The sequence below is a fragment of the Scyliorhinus torazame genome, chromosome 19 (genome assembly GCF_047496885.1).
Source record: "Scyliorhinus torazame isolate Kashiwa2021f chromosome 19, sScyTor2.1, whole genome shotgun sequence".
In the NCBI taxonomy this organism is placed as follows: Eukaryota; Metazoa; Chordata; class Chondrichthyes; order Carcharhiniformes; family Scyliorhinidae; genus Scyliorhinus; species Scyliorhinus torazame.
In genome coordinates this window covers 111,417,442-111,443,095 of record NC_092725.1, presented here as the reverse complement: position 1 = coordinate 111,443,095, position 25,654 = coordinate 111,417,442, and the positions used below count along the sequence as shown (strand labels likewise).

At 41.1% G+C, this 25,654-nt stretch overlaps 1 protein-coding gene across 1 annotated transcript in view; it reads right to left on the bottom strand.

Moving 5' to 3' along the window:
* lrig3 (leucine-rich repeats and immunoglobulin-like domains 3) overlaps positions 1-25,654 on the bottom strand; it is a 71,133-nt gene that overhangs the window by 13,478 nt on the left and 32,001 nt on the right. The window contains exons 4-13 of the mRNA XM_072485042.1: positions 16,022-16,150; positions 13,690-13,833; positions 13,383-13,526; positions 12,821-12,964; positions 10,384-10,527; positions 7,093-7,173; positions 6,392-6,463; positions 5,913-5,984; positions 5,544-5,707; positions 5,043-5,363 (exon numbers count right to left, since the gene is read on the bottom strand). Of these exons, the coding sequence (XP_072341143.1) occupies positions 5,043-5,363; positions 5,544-5,707; positions 5,913-5,984; positions 6,392-6,463; positions 7,093-7,173; positions 10,384-10,527; positions 12,821-12,964; positions 13,383-13,526; positions 13,690-13,833; positions 16,022-16,150 (1,415 nt within the window). The remainder of the gene's footprint in view (positions 1-5,042; positions 5,364-5,543; positions 5,708-5,912; positions 5,985-6,391; positions 6,464-7,092; positions 7,174-10,383; positions 10,528-12,820; positions 12,965-13,382; positions 13,527-13,689; positions 13,834-16,021; positions 16,151-25,654) is intronic.

Genomic DNA, 25,654 nt, shown 5'->3' with positions numbered 1-25,654 from the left:
AGAGCAGTTAAGACCCACATTGTTGCAGGTCTGGAGTCACATGTACGTCATACCAGGCAAGCACTGTAGATAAAGGGCATTAGTGAACCAGATTTAAAAAAATTTTTTTTAATAAAAACAATCGCAATAGTTTTTTTAAAAAGCTACTCCATGGGGTAGCACGGTGGCGCAGTGGGTTAACCCTGCTGTCTCGCAGTGCCAAGGTCTCAGGTTCGATCCCAGCTCTGTGTCACTGTCCGTGTGGAGTTTGCACATTCTCAGTGTTTACGTGGGTTTCATCCCCACAACCCAAAAGTTGTGCAGGTTAGGTGGATTGGCCATGCTAAAGTGCCCTTAATTGGAAAAAAATGAATTGGGTACTCTAATTTAAAAGAAAAAAAAATTATTCCATGAGCAGGCCAGCATTTATTGCCCATCCTTAAATGCCCTGAGGCGGTGGTGGGGGGCCGCCTTCTTAATCAACTGCAATCCAGGTGGTGACAGTACACCCAGAGTGTACCATTACTGAGATTATCTTATAATTCCAGATTTATCAGTTGAATTTAAAATCCGACCAGTAGCAGTGGTGGAATTTGAACCCATATTCCCGAGAGAATTAGCCTGGCTCAATCAAATGTTAGACCAGTGAGATTACCATTAGGTCACCACCTGCACGCAAATGACACGGCATGAAATAAATTGCCATCTAAGAATACTACATATTAAAGAATTTCAGGAAAAATTGACAAAATAAAAAAATAACAGAAGGGAAGATAAATTAGAACACAGGACTACATCGTGGCCAGTTGTGAAGTCATAACATTTTAAAAATAAGTTTAGCACAGTCAATGCTGCGGTTTCCATACTTTCCATTGATTATATATCCAAGCACGAACACAGTAAAATAGCAAAGGCTAACAGAAATAAAAGATAAATAATTAAAAAAAAGTAGATCTGCTGAGCACAACTTGTCAATTCAATATAAACTGCATTATTCTTGAGCACACTCAGTTTCTTTGTTGAAAAAGCAGACAGTTGCCTCAAGACCTTTGGGATGAGACAGGAAAAGCAGACATAAACCAAATGTATTGCGGCCATTGTGATAAATTAGGATACTTATGTTAATGAAATTCCTATGAGGGGGGAAAAGGAGTTAGGAATAACCAGCACTTGTAGCACAGTGAAATCCTTGGCAACAAGTGTCAACTTAGCTCATTTGCTGCAGCTGTCACGCTAAAATCAGAAGTGTGTGGATTCAGAACACAGTCCCAGCTGACACCCCAAAGCTATGTTTTCTATTTAAAGCTAGGATAGGCAGATATTTGGGCAGCACGGTGGCGCAGTGGGTTAGCCCTGCAGCCTCACGGCGCCGAGGTCCCAGGTTCGACCCCGGTTCTGGGTCACCGTCCGTGTGGCGTTTGCACATTCTCCCAGTGTTTGCGTGGGTTTCGCCACCACAATCCAAAAGATATGCAGGCTAGGTAGATTGGCCATGCTAAATTGTCCCTTAATTGGAAAGAATGAATTGGGTACTCAAAATGTTTAAAAAAGGATAGGCAGGTATTTGATCTCTCAGGGAATGAAGGGATGTGCCTGGGTGAGCATTGGATGAGGCAGCAGGGTAGCACAGTTGCTGCACTGCTCCAGGGTCCCAGGTTCAATTCCCGCTTAGGTCACTGTCTGTGCAGAGTCTGCACGTTCTCCCCATGTGTGTGTTTCCTCTGGGTGCTCCTGTTTTCTCCCAGTCCAAAGATGTGGTCAGGTGGATTGGCCATGAAAAATTGCCCTTCGTGGGCTTAGGTAGGGTGCTCTTTCAGAGGGTCGTTGCAGACTCGATGGGCCGAATGGCCTCCTTCTGCACTGTAAATGTTATGATTCTATGAGTGCAGGTCCAACAACACAAGAAGCTCGACACCCTCCAGAACAGAGCAGCCCACCTGATTGGAAGCCCTTCCACAACATTCACTCCCTCCACCACGGATGCACAGTAGCAGCACTGTGCACCATCTGCAAGATGCATTGCAGATGCACTGAAAGGCTCCTTATGCAGCACCTTCCAAATGCACGACCACTACCATCTAGAAGGACAAGGGAACCCCACCACTTGGAGGTTCCCCTCCCGAGTCACTCTTGAATTGGAAATATATTGCCGTTCCTTCACTGTCACTAGGTCACAATTCTGGAACTCCCTCCCTAAGAGCACAGTGAACTGCAGTGGCTCAATAAGACAGCTCACCACCACCTTCTCAAGGATAGTTAGGGATGGGAAACAAATGCTGGCATAGCCACTGAAGCCCACATCCCGTAAAAATGTTAAAAAATCGAGTTACAGCACACATTCAGCCACGATCGTAATGATTGGCAGAGCAGACTCAACAGGCCATATGGTCTACTCCTGCTCCTACTTCTATGTTCTTCTGGGAAAACTGGAGGTACTGTCTCTTTAAACCAGACACTATATTACATTCCATCGCTACAACAAAAATTTATTGGTCTGGCCACTCATCTAACAAGCTGTTTGGGTAGTGGAATCCTGTGCAAATAAAAATAGCTACCTTGCATGGCTATATAGAACAGTTCTCATATTTTAAAGTAATTAATGGTGTGTCCTCTATTTCAGATGTCTAAGAGATGTTTGACAAACATTCCTAAACTGGCTTTTGTTAGGAAAACAAAGGTAGTTTTAAGGGATTTATATTTGTGTTGGTAAACATTAGAAATAAGGTATAGTTTTCAAGTGGATATAATTTCATGTTTCTGCATCTGGAAGGGTAAATTCTATAGTTAGATTCATGCTGGACAAAGGTGGTTTTGTATGTGTGGGGGTTGGTTAAGTTCCAACTATCCCTCTTTTGTGCTTAGAGAGAGCTACGGTATGAAGAATAAACAAAAGATGTAAGCATAACTGGGGGCCTTGTAAGGTAGAGAAGCTTAAGCTGTAGCTGAATTTGTGGGTAGTTAAAGAGTCAGGACCTCAGGGAATGAACACCTCTCACCTCTGCAAGAAAGACTGGACCGGACAGCAGCAAAGAGGCAGACTTCCTAATGTACAAGGTACAGTACAGATAACCAGGGAATTAGGACAGAAAAAATGCTTAAGACTACTGGAGTGCAGTGAATAGAGACCAAGGTGTTGTTCAGAAGAATTCAAGGAAGAGCGAAGTGTTCTGAGTCATAGAAAACATAGAACATAGAAAAATACAGCACAGAACAGGCCCTTCGGCCCACGATGTTGTGCCGAACCTTTGTCCTAGATTAATCGTAGATTATCATTGAATTCACAGTGCAGAAGGAGGCCACTCGGCCCCTTGAGTCTGCACCGGCTCTTGGAAAGAGCACCCTACCCAAACTCAACACTTCCACCCAACACCAAGGGCAATTTGGACATTAAGGGCAATTTATCATTGGCCAATTCACCTAACCCGCACATCTTTGGACTGTGGGAGGAAACCGGAGCACCCGGAGGAAACCCACGCAGACACGGGGAGGACGTGCAGACTCCCCACAGACAGCGACCCAAGCCGGAATCGAACCTGGGACCCTGGAGCTGTGAAGCATTGTGCTATCCACAATGCTACCGTGCTGCCCTTGAGAACAAATAAATCTACACTATCATTTTACTGTAATCCATGTACCTATCCAATAGCTGCTTGAAGGTCCCTAATGTTTCCGACTCAACTACTTCCACAGGCAGTGCATTCCATGCCCCCACTACTCTCTGGGTAAAGAACCTACCTCTGATATCCCTCCTAGATCTTCCACCTTTCACCTTAAATTTATGTCCCCTTGTAATGGTTTGTTCCACCCGGGGAAAAAGTCTCTGACTGTCTACTCTATCTATTCCCCTGATCATCTTATAAACCTCTATCAAGTCGCCCCTCATCCTTCTCCGTTCTAATGAGAAAAGGCCTAGCACCCTCAACCTTTCCTCGTAAGACCTACTCTCCATTCCAGGCAACATCCTGGTAAATCTTCTTTGCACCTTTTCCAAAGCTTCCACATCCTTCCTAAAATGAGGCGACCAGAACTGTACACAGTACTCCAAATGTGGCCTTACCAAAGTTTTGTACAGCTGCATCATCACCTCACGGCTCTTAAATTCAATCCCTCTGTTAATGAACGCGAGCACACCATAGGCCTTCTTCACAGCTCTATCCACTTGAGTGGCAACTTTCAAAGATGTATGAACATAGACCCCAAGATCTCTCTGCTCCTCCACATTGCCAAGAACACGAAGAGAAAATTGCAGTAACCAGATTTAAATCGGGACAACAGCTAACAAAGGCAAATCAAATGCCTGATGCTATTTTAATACAGTCTGGGAATCAAGAGTTAAAGCAACTTTGAGCAGTTTGCACAGCAGTCAAAACAAAGAAATCCAAAAAGTGTTGGTGCAAAATCCTGGACTGTAATTGTTGTTAAAAGTGCAGCAGAAGCTTTGCTTAAAAGTGTTATTTGGAAAATCTGACCTGCATTATGGAATGCAAACCACCAAGGGAGAGCATTATTGAGAGATTTTAAAGCCTTTCTTGGGGAGTGGAATAACTCTTATGTGACATGTCATCTGGGGATATTCAGAGGAGTAACACGAACTTGGGTTCAGAGTGGTGTGTGCAACTGACCACAGCCAATCTGTGTGCTTAAAGGGACTTTGTGTTAATGAGACCATTTTAGCTTAAGATGTACCTTGTGATCAGAGTTACTCTTGAAACAGGTGCATAATTGTTAAACTGAGAGATGTGGTGAGGGGGAAAGAGTAAAGGAGTATTGAATAATAATCCGACTTGTCACATTTAATAAATGGTTTTTTTTCTTGTTGTTAAAACTAATTGGTGGTTCTGTGACTCTGTTCTTCCACGTTTTATACATTAAAAAAAGTAAAATGTTACGATCTTTTGAGACAGCATTCCACTCTGGGATTTTCCTATCCAGTTACATCAACTGGGACCGTTGAACTGTAACACTTGTGTGCTACGAAATGTCCAAGTCAAAAGTTTCAAATTAAATATATTTAACACAACTATATACCAATATTCAAGTTTGTGAAAATTGTTGATACATACTATTCACAGTTAGCTTGGCTTTGTTGGAGTAGGATGAACCAAAGTGGTTGGAAATGACACACTGGTATTTTCCTTCACTGCTGAAATTCACATGTCGAAGGCGCAAGATGGTAGTATACTCCATTACTTCACCACCTTGAGACCGAAGGTGTGCATAGTTCTCAATCTCGCCATTATGAAGCACTTCATTATCCTTCTTCCAGGCAAAGGTCATCGGCGAATCACTGCTGCTCGCTGCTGAGCAGATGAAACTGACATTGGAATCCTTTACAGCAGCTTGTGTTTCAGGCTGTTCAATAATCTCAGGTTTGGGGAAGTCATCTGTTGAGGAATCCAATTTTCCAATTAAATTTAAACTAAGGAAAAACAAAAACTCTCTGGACAGATGCATTATGAAAAGTTTTGATTAGAGAATGATTCACATTAGGCACATATTAACAATTTTTGTTCTTAAATGAGTTCAGAGATTTTAATTTTAATTCTAAACAGTTCACCACTTACCACATACAAAGTCGTCTGGTTTGGTGGCAAAAATACTTTTGCCTTTCAGCCACTGAGGATGAGCACAACTTGCATTAATGAATGGCTGAAATCCATTATCCGTCACCCATTGGTACAGCCATTTTAGCTGGCAATCACAAAGAAGGCTTGTAGTGTTCAAGTACCTACGAGAAACAAATGTTTGAATATCATGTCAGCAACACAAGTTCAAAAAGGAAATAAAAAATGGAGGTTACGACTTCATGAATAGGGTGTTAGATATCAAACAGCCATGTTACAATCACTTTGCTTTTAATAAACCCAAGAGAGATCCAAAATTTAGTTGCAGCCCTTCATGCTATATAACATTCACAATTACATCACACTTACAATTCGTGAAGTTTCTTCATTTGAGAAAAGGTATTGTTTTGGACAGACATAATTGCGTTATTGCTCAGATCACTGTTTAAAAAAAAAAAACAGAAAATGTGCATCAATGAAATACAACATCCACCAAGATATTCTCTAGTCAGCAATTTGTTTTACTTTATATTACTGCTCCAACTTTGTCGGATTTACAATATTGGATTTAAAGCATTAATTAAAGAGTGACTGTGCTCAGAGGACTAGTAATCTCTGGTTGCTTAAAGACTACTAATCACATAATTTGATTGTAAAGTGATGATAAGTAAAAACAATTAAAATCCACAGGTTTTTGGCATGGCACAAAGTGTTTATCTCAACATCGATACACTACAATTAATACACACTTAAAACGATCATTTGCCACTTTATCAGCAAGTACATATTAATGGTTTAACTGGCTGAAGCATCCAGCACCATCTGTGCTGGAATTACAGGATACTTACAGGTATTCAAGTGCATCCAGGCCAGAAAATGCTTTTCTTGTGATTGATCTAATTCGATTCCCTTGTAGTTCCCTGGAGAATAAGCATTTAATTTTAATTAAAGGGAAACAGAAATGTGCACATTTGAGAAAAACCAACAGTATTAATGGGGATTTGGAATAGATAGATTAATCTAACTTCACTTCATACAAGTATCTCATTTCTATATTCACATGAGGCGCATTTGGCAAGCAAGAAATCACACAAACCTATTGTGAGATAACTGTGGCATAATTTTGCTAACACCGAATTGAAAAACGTTAAGTCAAAACTTTACATTCACAGGCAAGATCACACTATTTAACAAGAAATCCAATTTTGTTGCTGTACTTGCCCTGCTTTTTCTACTACGCAAGGTAAAACTTGGTCATTTTTGCCTGATTATTCAAAAACAATCCTGATCTTCAGTTTTAGGTTTTCAAAAAAAAAAAAAAGCCCATGGTCCTCGGATTTCAACAGCATCTCCAATTGCATGGCTCTAGCAAGCTGCCCTGATCAAACCGCATCTGAAGGAATGCTTGCTTTTCTCACAGAGCCCTCATTATTTTCCCTACCACGGGGCTCACTAAGCCCAAAATAGCTCGCTTCAACATTTGAAGTCACCTCTGAAAGTCTTTGCATATTTAGTGATTATTCCATCACAAACAAACACACACACTTACAGTTTCTTAAGTTTGCTCAATTCCGAGAAAGCTCCATTCATATCTTCAATAGTCCATGATATTTCATTGTTTTTCAGGTCTCTGTTTGGGTGGATCAAGATAAAGGAATTAGAGAATAGGCAAGTAAATGTTTTGTAAAATACGGATTCATTTCATATCAATCTGGCTCAATACTACGGGCGGAATCTTCCAGCCACTTCGCAGTTGTCTGCCATTGGCTGACAGCGCGATCTTCTGGTCTGTCCATGGGGTTTTGTATGCCCTGTACTGTCCACTGTCGGGGAATGTGGGTCACCATCGGCGGGACTAGAAGATCCCGCCGGCAGCAAGGGTTGGTAAACTTTGGCCTACATAAACAAAACCGGTGTCAAAGAACACATTTACTTCAACTCAACTGTAAGCCTTTGATACCAATACAAATACATTAATGTCATTTGCATAAAAAGGTTATATTTCAGAGTTGGTTCACCTACAAGCTTTTATCGTCACCAAGCCAAAGACACCTACCAACTAAATAACAGAACAGAATTGTCTAAACTTTAACATGAACTGCTTAAGCTTAAAGGTTTTATAAGCTAGGAGGCAATTTGAAAGTCAAAAATAATCCAAAGCTGGCAGTTAAGAATGCACGATCAATTTATATTGAAGAAAACAATTAGGCTCTTAATAATTATTGTAGAACAAATAGGGCCCACATGAAATTGCACCGACTTGAACTTCAATGGATAGCATGTTCAACTATCCTTTCACTGGCCAGCTGAATGGTCCAGGGTCTTAGTAATCACCTCCGGCTAGATCACAGAATCTCTACAGAGCAGGAGGTTATTCAGCCCATTGAGTTTGCACTGACCTCCTCCCCGAAAGAGCACACCACCCAGGCCCACGCCCCACCCTATCCCTGTAACCCCACCTAAAATTTTGTACACTAAGGAACAATTTAGCATGGCAAATCCACCTAACCTGTACATTATGGAGTGTGGGAGGAAACGGAAGAATCCAGAGGAAACCTGTGCAGACACCTGGAGAACATACAAACTCCACAGTTACCATAGGCTGGAATTGAATCTGGGTCCCTGGCGCAGTGAAGCAATAGTTCTAACCACTGTGCTACCGTGCTGCCCACTTCTCTACAAGCAGAACAGAAAGGAAATCTGATTAAATAAAGCTGAGCAAAATGAACAAAGACAGCCAAGGACTGAACCTCATGTAAAAAAATACAAATATAAAAAGGACGTCCCAATGTAACTTAATTTGTTAGCTCCATTTCTATTGCTGGGTGGAACTGACAACAAAATCAAGTTTCAACATACGCCTTTGTGTGGTAACTGTTGGCCTGTGTCGTCACCTCCTAACCCATATTTGTCCACTACCAGCTCACAGCAGTTGGATGTAGCCAGTAACCCTATTTTCCAAATGTTGTCAGACCTGCTGAATATTTCCAACATTTTGTTTTTATTTATTTCCTAAGTAATGCCCCATCCCCCCACTCCAAATCCTGGCTGTCCTGGCATTGTGTTGCGTATTTTACAGAATAACAAGTAGATTGAGAATATGAAGGTTTTTCCTTTGTGTTGGTTCTCCCACTATCTGCTGTAGGTCCAGTTTGGCAAATATGTCCTTCAGAGTTCCTGTTTAGCAGCACCACTACTGACTGCACTGGCACACTTGATGATGGACAGTTAAGTCCCCACCTGGAGAGCATTCTGTACCCTCAGTGCTTCTTCCAAGTCATGTTCAATGTGGAGGACTGCTGATCCATCAACAGAGGGAGGGGCTAAGTGGTAATCAGCAAGTAGTTTCCTTGCCCGCAAGGATCCTTCCTGTTTATTCCCTTATTGCCCTTTTCTTTTATTTTGCTGCTTATTTGGATCCATAGATGATTAATGGACACGTCTCTTTAAAGCAAGTAGCCTGTACCTTAAATTCAATCAAAATAATCCAGAAGTTAGAGGGGAGATCACTTTGCTAGCCTATGCTTGTTTGAATAGGAGAGCACAGACTTGTCAGCACCAGTGAGAGAAATAGGTTGGGACTCAGATTGATTGATTGGCAGTACTCTGCCTGGTAACAGGTGGTGAATGGATTATATCCCAGTGGAATGGTTTTCAGAATCCCAAGGAGTTTCAGTGGCAGCTGAGATGGGAACCTGCAAACTCTTTCCAGAACAGTTGCTGCGAGTGCTATGTACCTCCAGAAAACACACACAACACACAAATTAGTCAATTAGTTAACCAGTTGTATTTGTTTCATAGTTCATTATCATTCTTGTTATACATAAATAATAATTGAGTTTAAACTTACAAACCTGGTGACTGTAATTATTGGGCAGTAAATGCCGAAGATCTGAGGTATTTTATAAGAATTACTGGTTAATTAATTTGGGTTGTGACTCCGGGACCAGTGGGGCTGGAATTGACCGCGCACTTTCCCAGGGTATCGTGACACCTGCTTTTGAACTGATGCCATGAAACTTCATTGGGTCCAGATTCAACATCAAGGACTACCAGGGAACTCTCTCCTAACAGTTTACCACTAAACAACCATTTCTGGTGGATCTGTCCTGGCAGTGAGACAGGACGTAACTGGGGATGGTGCTGAAGGCATCTGGAACACTAGTTATGAGGTATGATTCAGTGAGTACGATTAGGTCAGGCTCTTGTCTGTCAAGTCTGTGGAACAGCTCTCCCAATTTTGGCACAAGTCTGCATATTCAGTGAGGATACTGTAGATCGACTGAGCAGGGTGTCCCTTCGTGGCTTCCACTGCCACATGCATGTTGCCAAGCAATCTAACAATTTAGATAGAGTGGAGGGAGGTGGTGGCGAGGTACAGCTGTGTCCATGCAAAAACTGACTGTGCATTTGGATGAGGTCACCAAGGGGCAGCAAAAAGATAAGAAATAAGTGGGGACAAGGATAAATCCATGGTGTTCTCCAGGTTTTGTGGTGTGGGTATAAGAGAAGCCATTGAAAGTGATTTTCTAGCTGTGACTGGATAAATCAGAATGGAACCAGGTGAGTGCAGTCCAACCCAGCTGAACAGAGGACGACGTAGGGGTCAATTGTGCAAAGGCACAGACAGGTTGAGAAAGATGGTGGGTGGGGTAGATAATTCACCACTGCCACAGTAACAGTGTTATCTGTGACACAGCTGTCGGTACTATGGACAGAAACTTGATTCGAGCACAAGCATCAAGAAAACAGCCTGGGATATATAGATTGAAATAAACACTTTTTCACATATACACCATTATAGTTTTTGACAAAAACAGAATACTGTTTTAAAACTTACAGGCTGTGCAAGCTGGAAAGTCCTCCAAAGGCACCATCGGCAATGTAGCTCACTTGATTGTTTCCGATAGACAGCTGTCCTAGAAGGTTCAGGCCAACAAAGCTGAAATCTTCTAGACGTGTTAACTCATTGAATGAAACATCGCTGTCAATAGGAAAAATAAATTGAACAGTGTGAACAGTAGGAATAAAGGTACAAAGACGAATACCAGTTGTATTTACGTGTCCAGTCACAGGTGAAAAGAAACATACCAAGTATGAGCATGGGAATCGGGATTATTAGAAAGGCAGCAAGGGAATATGGTAGATAGGTGGACTAGATAAACAAAGAATATGTTCCCTGCCTCAAACCGTTGCTATGATTTTTGTTTTCTCCATTTAAACTAAAGCAACTTATACAGGATATGTGAAACATAGAGGTGGATTTCATGCTTTTCTAGCAGGGTGAAGGGCAAAATGGAAACTGAGTGGTCCATGAGCTACAGCTGCCTCAGCTTCTTGAAGGAAGTACCGGTTCACCAATTAGTGGCCACCCAGAAGGAAGGTGGCCCTTTAGAAGTGCGAAAGGGGCTTTGCACCCATTTGTGAGGCTAGTCCAGGAGATCAGGTGGCAGAGGGGGTATGTCGCCAACAGGAAGTCGGTCACAAGCACAAATTTAAAGGCCCCTTAGAATCTGTCTTTATCTGTATTAAAAGGCTCAAAACAGATTTCAAAATGGAGTTAAAATGACACTGCCACCGTCCCCAGCAGGATTTTCTGCTAAATTAAGTCACAGTCCTGGTTGCAGGCCTTCTCTTCTGCCCTCATGCTGCCTTGCCACAGCTACCATAAAACGTGACTAAACCTTTTCCAAATCCACCACCCGAAAAATGCAGTGGGCAATGAAAAATTGTAGAGGAGTTGGTAATTACTGATTAGTTACTACTACTGAACCTTGAAGTACAAAATGGCAGACAGGCTTAATTTTTGTGTCAGCTCACAATGCTGACCTATGGATGTCACAATGCTGACCTAATGTTATCACGCCCTATTTTATACTTGCTGGGGAAGCTGTAAAATCCAGTTCATTTGCATACATTCCATAAACAAAGCTACAATTGGGCAAGCAGCCCATATTTGCAGGTTGATGTGCAGCATTCTCATTACAATGCTTGAAGTTGACAGCCCCAAAAATTCCACAGGTGATGAGTCTTAGTCCCCACCTACCCTCTAGCACCAGCATCCCTACAGGGACATATATATGGTCAGTAGGGTACATGAAATGATCACTTAATAATTGTCACAAGTAGGCTTACATTAACATTGCAATGAAGTTACTGTGAAAAGTCCCAAGTCGCCACATTCCGGCCGCTGTTCGGGTACACAGAGGGAGAATTCAGAATGTCCAAATTACCTGACAGCACGTCTTTTGGGATTTGTGGGAGGAAACCGGAGACAAGGAGGAAACCCACGCAGACACAGGGAGACCATGCAGACAAGCTGGTAATCGAACCTGGGACCCTGGCGCTGTGAAGCAACAGTGCTATCCACTGTGCTGCACTTGAGGTACTGATTCTGCTAGACCACTAGTTGAAAGGGGTAAAGATTTCCCAGGACCCTTCCCTCAGTCTCCAAAAAGCCCTGATAAGGGGCCTTAGCCAGGAATTTAAAGAGGGATTTTGACACTTGCCAGTCAGCATTCAATAATTAACAATAGCCCTGGTTCTGCAAAATGCACTCCTTTTGAGCACAGCTTCCACACTGGACTGCAGAGATTAATGTTGTTGCAATTAACTAAAAGATATCCATTACCAAAAAACTGATTTCTAAACATTTCTGTCAAAAGTTAACTTCACTGAAAAATAATTGCTTTACACATCAGCCTTGGATCATTGGAATTCTTCAAAATATCACCCAAAAGCATCTCAGCCATGGGATAACTTTTGAGGTGCTGTCAATTTTGCTATTTAAACAAATACCAAAAGATCAGAAAGAACAAATGAGGTGGTCAGTGCTGGTTTGGGGGGGGGGGGGGGGGGGGAGATATTAGTCAAAATTTAGGAAAACTTCTTGTTTTTTCCCCTCATAACGCCATTGGGGTCTTTTGTATCCATGAGTAGACAGACAGGGCATCAATAAGTGCAAGAAACAAACCATTCCATAATTGGTCTCAGTTTTCTTTTCAGCAAAGTGCCTCGTTGTTTTATCTTGTTTTACATATTAAAAGGTATTAAGTGAGTAAGAATTCAATTTTACAGCTGTCAACTCAAATGAAGAGTCGGAAAACAGCAGAACAAACAAGTCATTTGACTTTGAAAAGAAAACTTGCATCTAGTCTCCTATCAGAAACCCCTGCTTTGGTCCATCTTCCTGTAAACTTCACCAAAAACACTCAAACCCAAAGCTAATGTTTTGGCTTGATGTCTACACAAACTGGAATCGAATAAAAGCTACTCACAGCTCACTGAGTTTCTGGCAAAACTCCCAGGCATCTGGGCTGATCCTGTTGATGGCGTTCTGGCTGAGGTTAAGTTGCTGCAGCATGCGCAAGCCATAGAGCCATCCTTTCGTTACTTCTGTTAAATTGTTGAAATCTAGTTGTCTGGGGGAAAAAAATTAACAAAAACATCAACTTGTATTACCCTGAAAAATAGGGTTTTATTATTTTTTTTACCCATTTGTTATACAGTTAAAAAGCTTGGCAAAGGCGATTTAAAAGATCCAGTTAATGTGGCTGGATTTTCTAGAATGAGACTCAATTGCCAAAGCTGCGAGGCCAAAAAGGTAGAAAGTAACTCATTTTATAACTTTCTCCTCCCCCTCAGCCTATACATATTTTGCTGAGCTAAATAATTTGAAGAAAAAAAAAAAAAAATTATTTTGGTTAAAACTCAAATGAAGTTATTTAGCAACTTGTGAACATAAATCTTTTACTGCATCTAAGAGTCGCAAATCAATCTATTTTGGGCTTATGAATTCTTCATATGAAACCATACTAAATAATTAAGAACAGTTCTCACAAGGTCTCAATGTTACTCAGTCCCCAGAAAGCTCCGTCCATGAGTTCAGTAATGCCATTTCTTTGCAATCTAAGAAGTTTCAGAGCACTAAGTCCTTGAAACGTAAGGCCAACTACTTTTTTGATCTTGTTGCGGCTGAGTTCCCTGAAACAAAATAAAAGTGAAAAAAGACTGGTATAACAAAGCAACACTTTTCCATTTGAGACAAAATTGAATAGGGGGAGCAGAATCAGAAATTCACATTTATAAACACGTTTGAAATTTGCTGCTTTTTTGTTATTGCAATTTTGATACAAAATGAACTTACAAGTGTTGAAGATGTGGCAGCTTAAACCTCTTGGGAGGAATAGCTGAAATTTTGTTCCGGTTTAATTTTAAGACTTGAAGGGTGTTGGAAAGATTATCAAAGCAACCAGGATCCAGATAGGTTATTTTGTTATTGCTGATGTACCTAAACAATAACAGAGTTATGGTTAGGGATCGGGTGCCCTGTAAAAATGCACCAAAGACATTTGCCGAAGTGCTCACTGAACAAATTTAATCTGATTTCTCAGGCTGAGCATTGGTTCTTCTTTCTCTCCCTTCCAAAGTTATTTTTTAAAAATACAGATGTCATTCCATTCACAAAATCTTAGCTTTAATCCTTATTCTGTGCTGAATTAGCCAATTCCTGTCTGAGTGGCAGCCAGACCCTGACAACTGACCTAGGTGCTTTTGGGTTAGAAAGATGAAACCTCAGCTAATGGCGTCACTCCAGATTATCTCCATCAAGTGACCGCTACAAGAATCTACTGAATGAGAAATGCCCTCCAGAACATGGATGCATATACAACAATACAGCTTCACAAATATTAAAAGTATAGATGAAGTACTATCCAGGTGATACTGTAATTCAGAGATACAGCCAAAACTGTCTTTAACAAGAGTGTTCCAGATGTTCAATTCAAAAGTTGTGTTGACTATAGTTCGGTTAACAATGTTACTGTTTAAAGTTATAACTTGTATTGTGGCAACTGAAATTTTGCATGGTCGAGGAAATCATATTTTACTAGAATCCAGTATATAGGCTTCATCTTCAGAAAAGATTTTGTGAACCATAAATTTTTAGAACATTGAGCTTGTAAATGATCACAAGAATAACATTTATACTGATGTATCAGAGGTGCTCTACACTTAATTTGCAATGTTGCTAATTATTTCACAGCAAACTATAGGTTGCCACTTTTAAGTTACTTACAATAATATAATAATTGTCATGTGAGGGTACCTTTAAGAAATGGGTGTTTTTGTAGAATAACTGTAGTGGATGTACCTTTAAGAATAAGGTGTTTATTACTGCAGTGATGTCAGAGAGTGGGTGGAGCTGGGCTGTGTCAGCTTTTTGCTTTCGCTTTAGGATTTTTGCTGCAGGGTGGGTTTGGTTTCATTTTTGTTTTGGAGAAGCTACAACCACAGCAGGGTGTGTGAATCTCTACAACTTGAGTGGCCATTTGCTGATTTCAACGTGGCAACTGTTCTCAGTAGTGAAGTTAAGCCTGATGTCTTTCTGTAAAAGGTGTTTTTAAGTCTTATGGATGTGAAAAGGAAAGCTTAAAGGATTACTGAAGTGTTGTAGTCTTTGGGGGTTGTATTTGAATTAATAGTTGCTAAGATGTCCACTGTATGTTTTTAAAAGTTTAACTTAGTTCATAGAATAAACATTGTTTTTCTTTAAGAAATACTTTTCCATTTCTGCTGTACCACACCTGTAGAGTGGGCCGTGTGCTCCCCATACCACAATCAATTAAAAGTTGTGGCTCAGGTGAACTCCATGATGCACTGTGGGGTTCTCTAAACCCTGGTCCATAACATTGTAAAGCGCTTATTGTCACAAGTAGGTTTCAATGAAGTTACTGTTAAAAGTCCCTAGTCGCCACATTCCGGCACCTGTTTGGGAAGGTCGGTACGGGAACTGAACCCGTGCTGCTGGCCTGGTTCTGCATTACAAGCCAGCTGTTTAGCCCACTGTGCTAAACCAGCCCTTCATACCAACTTCATCTGATCTGTGGCTGATTATCCTATTCATCTCAGAGTTGCTGCTGTGAATAGCAAACGGGGAAGGCCTGGGCATGTAATGGGAAGGTTATTAGTTGGGACTCTGCTCCCTACATCTTCTTCCCTCCAATTGACTTTCTTGTCAATGTATCTCCTCTACACATTCCTGGCCAACCTCTCAACTCGACATCTCCTTTTGTCTTTCTGTCATCATCACCCTCCTTAAGAACCACTCCTAACATTGCCTCAATTGGCTTGAAGTACATCTGCTCTGATGATTCCCCTGTGAAGAGACTTGGGATATTATTTTATATTAAATGCCCAAAATAAATTGAAGCTGTTGTTGTGGTTACTTTTTTTACAATTGTCATCACTAGCATGTTGTTTGGGAAATGTTAGGAAGCATTCTTCTAAGGGAAATTTAATGCATTCAACAGGATTTGCTGAGTAAAAGGCAAAATTACAAAATTAATAGCATCCTGCATTTTGAACAAAGTTAGGACGAAAGGCTTTCAGTTTAATCTGAAATGTTACCGGTCTGCTAAAACACAATTCTTTTAGCGTGATTATCAGAAAATGCGTCTGAAACCGTCCAACATACTTACAGATTCTGAAGTTGTAGAGGAGGGAATGTAGTCAGTTCAAAAATGTGATTGTTACGGAGATCCAGTGTTTCCATAGACCAAAATGGTGTCAGTTGTTCGGATTGTAACTCAACAATTTTATTATTAGACCTGCAGAGAAATTAAAAGCAGGTGAACCAAATCTACTTCTACAAAGATGCAACCACTTGAAATAAAGCAAAATTATCATTCCTACAATTAATTGTCGAAGTGTGGAGGAGCAAAATAGTACATATTATTGGTGCAGACATTAAATTGGAAATAAAGTAATCCAGGTTGATGTTGTGCTCTGAAAAACAAGAACATAGCAGCTCAAGTTCACATGACCATAAAGAGTGCAGAGCAGTGAGAAAATGTTAAGTATTTGTGGTGGCATGGAGCGGACCAGCTCTCTCTGGGCATTAGATATCCAGCCACAGTCCAGCATGCCTCAAACTGAACCAGGCTTCCGACTGGAACTTCTCGGCGGCCAGCCAGCTGTCCACGGCACACTTTTCAGGAGGTTGGTACTTATTTCAGAAAGATAAATCTTTATCTTATCTACTTCCTGTAACTTTATAATGAAGAAGCTAAGATAATGAATAGGGTAAAATGGATAGATTTGATAATGTCAGTTTCGGTGCACGGTCCAAATGCTCTCCCTCTATGTTGTAGAACGATGATTCAGAACTGGATCGGTGCCTGAATAACTTGCATTTATACATAAGCTCACCATATCTAAAAAACTTTGCAAAGAAATGATGAATGACTTGGACTTATGTAGGCAATAACTGGAGCCACTTTGTGCACAAAAATCCTAAGCAAATTTAGCTGAGTAACTAAATTAATCTGTTCTTTGATTATACTGTTTTGAGAGAACGACTGTAGCGAGGATGCCCCTTGCTAGAATTAACTTTGCATCTCTGGTTGAGCATTAAAATCTACTCCTGAAACTTACCCATAAAATAGTTATTGGAATTATTTTAAAAGTACATTCAAATAATTTTCATTGCGTTTTCTTTTACGAAATGTTCAAATGATAGTATAAGGAGGATCAATTAGAAAAGTGCAGTGTTCCCTTACTTAAAATTTACATAAACTATTTAGAATCATCGAATTTACAGTGTAGGAGGCCATTCGGCCCATCGGGTCTGCCCCGTCCCTTGGAAAGAATACCCTATGAAGCCCACACTTCTACCCTACCTCCGTAACCCAGTAGCCCCACCTAATCTTTTGGACACTAAGGGGCAATTCAGCATAGTCAATTCACCTAACCCGTACATCTTCGGACTGAGAGGAGAAACCGGAGGAAATCCACGCAGACACAGGGAGAAAGTGCAGTCATCCGAAGTCGGAATTGAACCCAGGTCCATAAAGCTGTGAGGCAGCAGTGCTAATCACTGTACCAACATGCTGACTTGTAAATATGATTTATTTATAATGGTAGTTTGTTCATACCCATACAAGCAAGCAGTGCATTGGGTACTTTAAATTTAAAAAAAAATAATTTATAAAGGTTTAGTATGATTCGTTATTTTTGGAAAGTCGCGTCCCTATCTACAAAACCAAGTTCCATGCACTTTAACTGCCTTATAACTTTTCTTACCACCTTCGAAGATTTACAAATATACATCCCAATTCTCTCCATTCTTGCAGGTCCTTCAAAATGAAACTTAGATAATATTAACTCTCCATGTTATTTTGCCCACAGTACATTCTTATCGACATTATTGGATTTTCCACGTGTCGACTATTTCAGATTGTTTAGATCAGAAGTCTGCTGTCGTGCTCACCATTTACTACAGTGCCAAGTTTTGTATTGCCTGCAATCTTCAAGTTTTGCTCTCTTATACCCAAGTCCAAATCATTTACATAGACAAAACGAATGGTCCTCTTGACCCTTCAGGAATCCCCACTGCATACTCCTCTCCAGAAAAGCACGCTTTCCTCCTATTGCCTGGCCAATTACGTACCAAAGTTGCTATGCGCTTTTGCATTTTTGAATAAGTCAATTGTGTGGTACTTCGTTAAGTGCTTTTGGAGAGTGCATATGTACATCTACTGCATTACCTTTGAATCAACCGTTTCTGCCACTTCAAAATAGTCAAATCAGGTTAGTCGGTAAGGTGTATCCATTAACAAAAAGTGCTGGCTGTCTCATATTAATTAGCCCATGCTTTTTTAAGTCTCATTGCCTGCTTCCAAATTTCAATGAGTCTGTAAACAGTGTGAGCTGGCAGTGGAATAATCTTGACCACGCACGTGTGCACTCTTCTGCGGGACCGGAAATTCCTGCCCACAGTCAACAGACCTTTTGCTGGTCCGAAACATTCTGTCCCACCCACGATGATTCCCACCATGGAAAGGACTAGAAAATCCTGGCTGTGGTGTACATACCCCAGCCTGGTAAACAAATAATGCCAATGTTTCATCACGCTGTGACATAATCACACTGCAAGTGCAAAGCAGTCAATTTTTTTCAAGAACACTTTCTGTTCAAAACATTCATGGCCATCAATTCACAGAGAAAGTCAGCACAAACTATTAAATTCGGAACAGCAGCCTTCTTGGGTAACTGCCTTAAAACCTAGTAATACAAGTAAAATAAGTAGCATTCGAGTCTACAGGGAAGGAATGAGTAACACAAGATACAAAAATAAATTATTTGAGGTGAAACATACTACAATACAACAGTACATAGAAAACAAGAGTGTCAGCCCTTTCGAGCTTGCTCGGTCATTATGACCATGGCTGATCAACCTACTAAGTAACCTGATCCCACTTTCTCCCATATCCTTTGATCTCTTTAGACCCAAGAGCTATACATAACTCCTTCTTGAAAACATAGAAAGCAGTTGAGGCTAAACCATTGTGGGGTAGCAAATTCCACTGGCTTAACACTCTGGGTGAAGAAATTTCTCCTCAAATCAGTATTGAATGGTCTACCCAGTTTCCTTAGACTGTGACCCCTGTTTCTGGACTCCCCCATCATCGGGAACATCCTTCCAGTATCTACCCTGTCTAATCCTGCATAATTTTATAGGTTTCTAGGCGATTCCCCTCATTCTAAACAGCAGCAAATAAAATTCTAACCAACTCAATCTCTCCATACTCATCAGTCCCGCCACCTCAGGAATCAATCTGCTAAATCTCCACTGCACTCGCTCTATATCAGCCACGATTAGGAGACCAAAACTGCACACAATATTCCAGGTGTGGTCTCACAAAGGTCCTGTTAATTGCAGCAAGACATCCCTGCTCCTGTACTCAAATCCTCTCGCTATGAAGGCCACCATGCAATTTGTCTTATTAACCATCTGCGGCACCTGCATGCTTACCTTCAGCAACTGGTGTACAAGGACACCCATACCTCGCTGCACATTCTCCTCTCAATCTATCGCCATTCAGATAATAAACTGCCTTCCTGTTTTTGCTACAAAAGTGGATAACCTCACATTTATCCACATTATATTGCATCTGCCATGCAATTTGCCTACTCATTCAACTTGTCCAAATAACATTGAAGCATCTCTGCATTCTCCTCCCAGCTCACCCTCCCACCCAGCTTTGGCTCATCTGAAAATTTGGAAATGTTACATTTAGTTCCCTCATCTAAATCATTAATATATATTGTGAATAACTGAGGTCCTAGCACTGATCCCTTCGATACCCCACTAGTAACTGCCTGCCATTTGGAAAAAGCCCCATTTACTCTTGCTCTTTGTTTTCTGCCTGCCAACCTGTTGAATGAAATGAAAATCGCTTATTGTCACAAGTAGGCTTCAATGAAGTTACTGTGAAAAGCCCCCAGTCGCCACATTCCGGCGCCTGTTCGGGGAGGCTTTTACGGGAATTGAACCGTGCTGCTGGCCTGCCTTGGTCTGCTTTCAAAGCCAGCGATTTAGCCCTGTGCTAAACAGCCCCTATCCACCTCACTCGACTACCCCAAATCCCACTCACTTTAATTTTACACGTTAATCGCGTACTTGGAACTTTGTCAAAAGTCTTCTCAAAGTCCAAATAAACCACATTCCCTTGATCCCCCTCGTCAAGTCTACTTGTTACATCCTCGAAGAAATCCAGTCGATCTGTCAAGCATGATTTCCCTTTTGTAAATCCATGCTGACTCTGACCGATCCTGCCAGTTTTCCCAGTGCTCTGCTGGGTCCATTTTATAATGGACTCTAGCCTTTTCCCCACCACTGACAATAGGCTTACTGGTCTATAATTCCCTGTTTTCTCTCTACCGCTCTTTTGAAATAGGCAGAACCAATGGATTCACTCATTTTATGTAGCAAACCTAGAGACTGAATTATAAGCAGTTTCTTAAGGGGAAGTGTTAGTTCAATAGTTTTATGATCTCTATCATGCAATCAGCAAAACTGCAGTACTAAAAGTTAAATAAGAAGGTACTGTACTTAACATAATATTTAAATTTACTATGGGGTCTATGAACAACTCATACTATAACAGTTTTCCATGCTTCATGGTCATCTTTCCTGTATGCCATGCTGTTTTCTTTATCTGCTCCAAACACAGCATTACTGCTGCATCACCTTTTATTCTATTGCTAATTTTATTCTAAACATTGATCAAGAGGTAGTACGGATTTCACAATCATTAAACTGGGGGACGGGACAAAAACTCAATCAAACATTATTAATGGATGCAAAAATAACTGAGGAAAAGGACAAAAAAAGTGCACAGATCAGATCTCATGGAACGAGAAACTACACAACTGGGAATATAGGAATGGAAAAGACTACTACTGTCCATCTACTGTCTAATAAATTATATATCCTTCCCTACCCACTCTACCAAATCTTTCTTCAGGTACTTAGCTATTTCCTGAACTTACAAGTACAATCAGTCCTCACTGACCCATCATACCACCCACCTTCGTAGTCCATTCCATATATTTGCCAACCTGTGTGTAAATTAGTTAGTCCTAAATGTTTTTTCAGAAGACCTATGTAAAAAGGATAAAGGTGCTTCAAAAATAAAAGGGGGGAAAGTACCTTATTTGGCCAACACAGCTAAAAGTTTAGAAATAAGGGGGATTCAAATTAGTGGAATTACAACGAATTCAAGAACTTTTGTAAACTGGAGAGCAGCACTAAGAAAAGATGATTTGGAATAAGAAACAGGCTTTTTTTCCATGTGTGTTATTGAATCAGGAGTAAATGACAACGCCAGTACAACTAGCTTGGGCACCCAAAGCAAGGTTTCTGTTCCTAGCCAACAAGTAAATCTAGCTGCAAGTTATATGCATGGGTGCAGAAAAAGGCAGATTGCTCAGCTGTGAAGTTTGTCTTAGTCAACGTTAAAGCCTACACACATAAAAGTGAAGTACTCTGGAATAGGGACGGTCAGGTGGACTGCTTTTATACAAAATATATTAGGTTTGAGAAACAAGTTGCCTGCAAAATGATGTTGGAACTTTTGCAAGAAATTATGAATTTGCTACAATTATCAGAAGAAATGTTCTCTCCCCAAAGATAGGGGTAGACAATGCAAGTTGAAAAAACAAACAGATTAGATTAAATTGATGGAAAAATAATAGGATTGTTGTAGCTAATAGCTTTTTCTGGCACTTGAATATTTTTTGGATTGATTTAAATTTCAAAACTATAACTCAGCACCGAAACTAATTCATTAATGATCAGTTCAAGCATGTATATTAACAACAGTTGGAAAAACGTTTTTATGTACTGTGTTATGAAAACTCAACTTATGAGCTCAACTTATGTTACAGTCCTCTTCCATTGGTTGTTGGATGAAATAATCAGGAATATTTCACAAACTTCAGGGTTCAATGACTCCCTTGAGCAATGGTGGAAGTTCCCCTTCCTTCACAGCTTATTCAGAGCAAAAATATGTGATTTACCAGTTGGTATACAAGCCACTACACTTTAATTAACTTCAAAAGGTTTACAGTAACAAAAGGTGTCCATATTTAGAGGATGACAAAGCTGGTGTGAATTCCTTGCATTTTCTGCTAATCACTGCGTAGAACTCGATAGAAGAGATGCTATGTTCCCTTTCTTTAGATTTAACATGCATTATTGTCAGTAATGACAACCTAATAATAATTTGCTCAGTTTTCACTTCATCTGGAGATGCTATGTCGCCACTGAAAGTCTGTGGAATTGGCAAGCTCAGCATCTGCACGAGTCATTTCTAACAACGAGTTAGGTGGTGTTATGTGGATAGGGCAGGGGCCTGGGTAGAGTGCTCTTTCAGACAGTCAGTGCAGACCCGATGGGCCAAATGGCCTCCTTCTGCACTGGAGGGATTCTATGATTCTTTTTAAAAATAAATTTAGAGTACCCAATTCATTTTTTTTTCCAATTAAGGGGCAATTTAGCAAGGCTAGCCTTGGCTAGCACCTAGCCTGCACATCTTTGGGTTGTGGGGCGAAACCCAAGCAAACATGGGGAGAATGTGCAAACTCCATGCGGACGGTGACCCAGAGCCGGGATCGAACCTAGGACCTCGGCGCCGTGAGGCTGCAATGCTAACCACTGCGCCACCGTACTGCCCGGGATTCTATGATTCTAAAGCCTAAATTATGCACCTGGCCACAATCATCAGCAAATTATTCATTTTGATCTTAAAAGTCCTTCGATTTTTTTTTTTTAATTATAAATTTAGAGTACCAAATTCATTTTATTTTCCCAATTTAAGGGGCAATTTAGCTTGGCCAATCCACCTAGCCGGCACATCTTTCGGTTGTGGGGGGTGAGGCTCGCGCAGAAATGGGGAGAATGTGCAAACTCCACACCGACAGTGCCCAGGGCCGGGATCAAACCCTGGTCCTCGGCATTGTGAGACAACATTGCTAACCACTGCACCACTGTGCTACCCTAATCTCACGAGTCTTTGTTGTTTGAATTGCACCAATAGTTGCATATCAGTTATGATCCCTCATGCCTAAACCCTTACCAAATGCTGAAGAGCACATGAAGCATATCCAATAAGGTAAACCTCGTCTGAATTGGAAATAAGTGCAACATGAGTACAGACCAAGCAAAATGCAAGCTTCTCTGTCCTCTCCCGAAATTTTATTCACAGCCATCATCTTCATTTTGTCCAGCATCCTCAGATTCCTTTTATGTGATCCTCATTTTAAGCCCCTACCACCACAATTACCATACATACTTCTCAGTTCAAGCATTTTGCTCATCCTACTCAAGACTATGATCCAGGCACCGCCACAGTCGGCCGGGGGCCGTGCTGCTGGCCGGTCGGTGGCCAATGGTGCCATATTTGGCAGGTTGGGTCCGCGCACGGGTCCACTGCAGGTTGTCGCCATGTGCATGCATGGCCACGGACCTGGCCATTCTTGGCGTGGGAGCTGGGGTTTTTAACCTGGCGCCACTGCTAGCCCCTCACTGGTCACGGAATCAGTGAGGGTTCGGCACCGATTTTGCTGTCGTAAAACGCCCGGGAATTCTCCATTTCAGCCGGCACTTAGAACAGAACAGAGAATCCAGCCCTACATTTACACCCCACTGAAAATTATTTTCCAAAAAAATTTGGCCTTATTCCCACTCAATCCTTCAACGGCCTTCTAGAAAATTTATTATTATATGCCTTCTATCTCAAATCCCTTCACTTCCTGCTTACTATTCAACAAAATGTTATTTTACTTGAGGAGTTATATAAATGTTGTTTCACCTGTGTATTGTCTGCCAGTATAAAGGCCAGGTTTGATCAGTATAGATAGATGTCACATTTTATTCCATAAAATGCTGCAATAACATTACAAATTTAATAACAGTCAGTATTATTTTTCTTCATAAAATTTAGAGTACCCAATTCATTTTTTCCAATTAAGGGGCAATTTAACATGGCCAACTAACCTACCCTGCACATCTTTGGGTTGTGGGGGCGAAACCCACTCAAACACTGGGAGAATGTGCAAACTCCACACGGAGTGACCCAGAGCCGGGATCGAACCTGGGACCTCAGCGCCGTGAGGCAGTAATGCTAACCACTACGCCACCGTGCTGCCCTATAACGGAGTCAGAATCACATGGAACTTTAGGAACTCTCAGATCTTGTCATTCAATATTTTGCACTATCCCCGTATACCTCAATTCCCATAGTGCCCAAAAATCTGGCTTGAATACATTCAATGACTCAACATACGTACCTCACCTTTTGAATGAAAATAAGTTTGGAAAGGAAAAAGTAGAAAAGGACTATACAACAATCAAACTACTACCTCTACAACTGCCTATTTGAACAAGTTAGGTTAACAAGAACAAATCTTACCTGGCTGCTGAACACAAGCCACCACTTACAACAAACAACTTATAATAATGCATCTTTTGTATGTGGGTGTTCCGATGATCTTGAAATGGTAATTAGTTAAAAAAAATTTAAACAACAGAAATGCATACTGCAAGTTGAAACCTGAACAAACACTCAAAATGGGGTGCTTACAAAGAATGAAACCCGAAAATCTACTGAATTTGGATGTGAACCGAAACATTCAAGCTCTAGACGCATTCAAACAGCTTATTAATTTGGCACCAGGGTTTTCAGGTTCGAACTGTAAATGGCCAAAGACTTTGGACGGGATTTTCCAGTCCCACCTTGCAGCAAATCTAAGAAGTTTACTTTGGTGCGACCACCTTCTGTGCAAGACATGCACATTCGGAACTAGTACTAATGGAGCAGAAAAAATATTTCAAGAACAATTTCTGGTTCATGCTGAAGACCCAAAATTCAAATCACTTGGTTATGCTGTGTTAGCTAACCCAAGGACAGTATTAAGTGTTGTAACCCACTGCAGCACCCATAGGAAAGCAGCAGGAACAGACAAGATTGGGCTTTTAAAAAAAAAAAAAATCATTCATGGGATGTGGGCATCGCTGGCTGGGCTAGAATTTATTGCCCATCCTTAATTGCCTTTGAGGAGATGGTGTGCTGTCTTCTTGAACCACTGGAGTCGTGTGCTGTAGGGACACCCACAGTGTGGTATGAAGGGAGTTCCAGGATTTTAACCCAACAAAAAGGAGGAATAACAATATAGTTCCAAGTCAGGTGTGCAACTTAATGAGGAACCTGCAGGTGTGGTGTTCCCATGCACGGCCCTTCTAAGTTTTGGACGGTGCTGTTGAAGGAGCCTTGGTGAGTTGCTGCAGTGAAAATATGCATGGTACATGCTACTCTTGCTATGCATTAGTGATAGAGGATGTGAATGTTGAAAGTGATGGATGGGGTGCCAATCAAGTGGGCTGCTGTGTCCTGGATTATGTTGAGCTTGTGTTGTTGGAGCTGCACTCACCCAGGAAAGTAGAGAGCATCCCATTACACTTCTGACTTGTATCTTGTAGATGGTGGACAGGCTTTGGGAGTCAGTGAGTTACTCTTTGCAAAATTCCCAGCCTCTGACGTGCCTTTGTATTTTGCCGGCTGGTCCAGTTCAGTTTCTGCTTAATAGTAGGCCCGATGATTTTGCTAGTGGGGGATTCAGTGATGGTAATGCCATGGGGAGAGAGTTAGATTCGCTCTTGTTGGAGATGATTATTGCCTGGCACTTGTGGGGGGTGACTAATTATCAGCTTGGCAATTATCAGCCCAAGCCAGAATGTTGTCCAGCTCTTAAGAACATATGGGCTGCTT